The 4886-nt window shown below is 34.0% G+C and overlaps 1 protein-coding gene across 6 annotated transcripts in view; it reads left to right on the top strand.

Annotated features, from left to right (window-relative positions):
• Positions 1-1627: 1627 nt before the first annotated feature.
• LOC102579213 (protein CLP1 homolog) overlaps positions 1628-4886 on the top strand; it is a 13914-nt gene continuing 10655 nt past the window's right edge. Inside the window, exons 1-3 of one of the 6 annotated variants that reach the window (XM_015305729.1) lie at positions 1628-1862; positions 4023-4066; positions 4509-4776. In XM_015305729.1, the coding sequence (XP_015161215.1) occupies positions 4561-4776 (216 nt within the window). In that variant the 5' untranslated portion in view covers positions 1628-1862; positions 4023-4066; positions 4509-4560. Of the gene's footprint in view, positions 1863-4018; positions 4067-4497; positions 4777-4886 lie in introns of all 6 variants that reach the window. The other 5 variants (XM_006367803.2, XM_006367802.2, XM_006367800.2 and 2 more) reach the window with 5 other exon arrangements.

The following is a 4886-nucleotide window of genomic DNA, read 5'->3' as shown; positions in this document are numbered from 1 at the left end:
TGCGTTTGTGTTTGTATAAAGTGAGAGAAAATTGTATATATACATATATTTTTGTTCCCCTCTCTCCCCTCTCCCAGATCTCGCTCGCCACTCTCCCAAATCTCGCTCTCTCACTTTATACAAAAACGCAAATGTATAAAATGCGTGAAAATTGTATATATACATATATTTTTGTTCCCCTCTCTCCCCTCTCCCAGATCTCGCTCGCCACTCTCCCAGATCGCGCTCTCTCACTCGCCTCTCTCACTTTATACAAACAAAAACGAAATGTATAAATTACACTTTTGTTTGTATAAAGCGAAAGAAAATTGTATACACACATGCAAATACATATATCTTCGTCCTATACACTTATAATTATATAATACAAATATTTTCCTGCCCAATTTTTTTTTTGCCTTTCTCTCTTTCTCGTTTTATACATACACATATTATACAATTGATCTTTTGTATACAACTACTTTCTTTGTATATGTATAACGAATTATACAACTGTTTTTTTTTGTATATGTATAGCGAATTATATATATATGTTTGCTATGGAGCGCAATTATGCAAACTTTGCTATAGCATATAAATATGAATTTTGTGTTTGTTATATGTGAAAGTTGCTCATTTATATATTGCACAATATGTATAATATATTTTTGATTTAAAAAATATAGCAATATTTTGAAGAAATACAATGTGACTATTGTTTTTTCCTTAACAAAATTTACATTAATCTCGCTATATATGATTTTTTCTAAAAAATTAAATATAAATAAACTATGATAATTTTGATACATAAATAACCCCTTCCTAAAAGATCAATAGGGTTGTTCATGATTATGGTTAAAAAATCAAACTGAATCGCAATCCTAACAAAATCGATAAAAAATTCGATATTTGGTTTGGTTTGGTTTTAAATTTTGAAAACCGATACTATTTAGTTTGGTTTTGGTTTTACTAAAAAAACAACTGCAAAATAACCAAATCGAACCGATAAATTAGATATATAAATTTTATAATTATTTATATATTATTCATAAATAAAATATAAATATTTTGTTAAATTTTAATTAACTTAAGCCTTTAACTTTATCATTTTCTCAAGCCAACACTTAAATTTTAGCTCAACTATTACAATCCTAAGTCCAATCCATCAAAATTCTTTACTTTAGTTTTTACCTATCATATCTCACATAAGATAGTCACACATTCTTTTAATTGAATCACTTTGTTCGTGTAATAATAATTCTAATATTGCTTAATTGCTTAATTGAATCAATAGTATTTTTCGTGTGGATTGTTCATGTAAAAGGTGTTTGTGTCTATCGAGATACATATGTCCTATAAAAAATTATTATTTTTCAAACCGAAAAAATCAGAAAAATCGAACCAAATCGACGGTTATTTTTTTAGTTTGGTTTGGTTCTAGAAATTTAAAAAACCGACTAGATTGATTTGATTTTAATCAATAATCGATCAAAACCGAACCACGAACAAGCCTAAAGACCACCATAGGAGTCATTTACTTTTTTCCATATAAATTTAAATTTTCATATCATAATATTTCACAAATTTCAACTTTATAAAAGAATTTATGTTTAGCTAGACATAACTACAAGCTCGTATAAACTCACCAAACCCCTCATATTCCAATAATTTTTCGATTTGATTTATTGGTTGGTTCGATTCTCGGAAGGCGCTAAACCCAAGAAGCTGAGTGCGAATACCTAAGCGCAACAAAAGAGACCTTTTGGATTTCGGCCCGCCAATTTCAAACAACCCACTGAACTCAACTCAACTGGAACTGAAACGACACAGTATTCTTGTCTTCTCCGGCGAACTTGCTTTTCTCCGGTGAAGTCTCCTCGTAGGTATATCCCTATCCTTACACTCCAATTTCTCTTCTAAACGAAAAACCCTAATTTTTTTTGTTATTCCTTGCCCCTAATGATGATTTTGGGTTTTGAAAAATTGCATATTTGGATTGTATTGCAATGTTTTTTTTTGTAATTTTTTTATTTGATTGTGTTTGAATGTGTATAAAGTTTGTAACTTGGGTACCCAAAGGTGTGGTCTAGTGTCAATTGAAGGTAGGTTGAGAATTGTGAGGTTTCAGGTTCAAATCCTTGTAGAGACGAGAAATTGTAGTTTATTTCTTGCTATCTTGTTCAAGTTTTGGTGGATAAAGTGCTGCTGGTGTATAAAGTGTGTAACTTGGGCTCCCAAGGTTGTGGCCAGTGTTTATGAAGTAGGTTGAAAATCATGAGTTGTCAAGTTGAATTTCAAATCTCTGTATAGACAGGAATTATTTCTTTCTATTTGTTCAAATTTTGGTGGACAAAGTTATCGTTTACATGTGCTGGTGGTGTATAAAGTGTGTAACTTGGGCACCTAAGGTTGTGGACAGTGTTAATGAAGTAGGTTGAGAATCATAAGGTGTTAGGTTTAAGTTCCTGTACAGACAAGAGTTATTTCTTTCTATATGTTCAAATTTTGGTGGACACTTACATGTGCTGGTGGGACCTAGTGGGTACCCTGGCGGTGCGGACACTATGGTTGTAAAAAAATAAATGGGAAGTGTGTAACTTGGTGTTCAATTGGTCATTAGACTGATAATGCAGTAAGTTGTTTCAATATTTTTATAAGCAAGTTCTTGCACAAGTGTTTCAAATTTCATTGTTTTGCTTGTGGTTATTTTGAAAAGTTACTTATAGTTATCCTTTATGTACTTTTATTCCCTCTAATCCAATTTAGTTGGGGTCGTCTATTTTAATTCTCTGTAGTTTTTCCACTCTATTCAGACCCATTTCTATGCATTATCGGGACAAATTGTCTCTCAAGGCATATCGAGGGCGGATGGAAAGAGGCAATAGCCCTATCTGCTTCTTCCTCTTGCCAAGAATAAAGAATTTGATTGAAAAGTGTTTTTTCGTTAATCTAATATTTTTTGTCCTGGTAATGTGAGTAAATAGAATGCACACGGAATTCCAAAAAAATGAGTTTTTGCTTGGGCTCGCCCAATGAATGAACAAGTCTCTGCTACAACTACCTAAGCTTTAAAAGGCTTAGATTGTCGTATAGCTCAAAGTAGATAGGAGGGGGTCTAGTTGGTAACCCCCGTGAGCACCTACCACATTCAGATTTGATCTATTTACTCAAAAATTATGCAATGACTTTACTGTCACCAATACAACCCCAAGAAGTATCAAACATTAACCACCACATTTGTTCCTACATTGACATACAACTTTATAAAGTCTAACCAATAAAGACCACAGTCGAACATTCGACTTGATGTTAAGTCTTGATCCCAACTAGTTAACCTCACCTATGTGGATAGCAGGATACATATAAAAATGAAAAGAGTATATCCTTCTTTTTTCCTTTCTTATTATCCTCTGTATAGATATTACAATCTGATCCCTATCCTTTTATCTATTAATGTTTTGCAACTGCTGCAGGTTTATTTTGACTGATTTTTGTGGATTTTTCCTTCACCCCCTTAGCTAGGTCACAATGTGTAATGCATAAAACATATAGATATGTATGTGTATACATACAGGACATATCCTCCCACCCTCGCTTCCCGTTGACTCAACCACCTAACCTCTTGGTTGGAAGTGGAGGGCTCTTGCCTTTGGAGCAACCTTACTTGTACTGCATGGGAATATAGTTGCAACCTAGCACACATAATGGTGCTATTGTTTCATCTCCGTAGGATTCATCACGTGTGCTCTATTTCCCAAGTGAAAATCTATGATGCATGAACATTGAGTAATCCTCAATTCAGCTTTTATCACTAGTTTTATGATTTTTCTTTCTCGAACCTTTTTTTGCATGTTATGCTTTTCTCTTGTTCTTAATTTATGTAACAGTCTTGCAAAAGTTATGCTATCATGCTTATTAGAAGCTGGTGATAAGAAGTTATAATACTCCTTCTCAAAAGAAGTTATAATGCTTAAAAATTACAAACAAGATGTATTCATGCCATTGATATGCCTCTGATCAGCATTTATTGCTTATGAAGGAAGAGATGGGCTTGTTTCTACAGCTAAACTTGGGCTTTGATATATAGGTTAGTGAAAATAACAGGTAGAAAGATGTGATTGAGAAAATAGGTTATCTGTGTTTGTCTAACTGTGATTATGAGGAAAAGAAAAAGTTTCCCGCAACTTGAAGCAATAGTTCCAAATTCGCACTTCTTTCATTTGGAGCGACCAAAACAATAATTTCAATGGTTAAGCAATGCATGCTCAATTGATTTGAAAATCAAGAATTGATACGCCATTTTAAACTGATAAAAATATGTATATAAGAGTTCATTAGAGCATGCTGCTGTCTGTTCTTCATGGGTACTGAAATGAGGTCACTTAGTTTAACCACAACATTGCCCATGGACACTAAAGGAGAACCATATAGAAAGAAAAGAAAGGCGTGAAATTGTTTTCCATTCTCATTATTAATAGAAAGCATGATTTTTCTTTAACTCTTCTGTTTTAACTGAAGTGTACCCATAGGCTTGGCGAAGATTTCCAGATAATTGGAGCCAACAAGAGAAGCATCTCTGATATGGCTTATGGAGGCACAAATGTCAATCCATTGGCAGCAACAGGTGGTTCAACAACAGTGAGGCAGGTGAAGCTGGAAAAAGAATGCGAGCTCCGAGTTGAAGCCAGCGCTGACTCACCCCTCCGTCTTCGGCTCCTAACTGGCACGGCTGAGATTTTTGGGACTGAAATCCCTCCTGGAATCTGGCTCAACTTCCCTCCAAGACTTAAATTTGCAGTATGATTCTATATCCATCATCTATGCAATGAAATGAATGTGTGCCCTGGAATTATTGCTTAACTGTGAAAATCTTTGCTGGATTTATCTAGTAGATGCCTCCCCCCCCC

This window comes from Solanum tuberosum, unplaced genomic scaffold (assembly GCF_000226075.1).
Source record: "Solanum tuberosum cultivar DM 1-3 516 R44 unplaced genomic scaffold, SolTub_3.0 scf01008, whole genome shotgun sequence".
NCBI lineage: Eukaryota > Viridiplantae > Streptophyta > Magnoliopsida > Solanales > Solanaceae > Solanum > Solanum tuberosum.
This window is presented reverse-complemented; position numbering and strand designations above follow the sequence as displayed.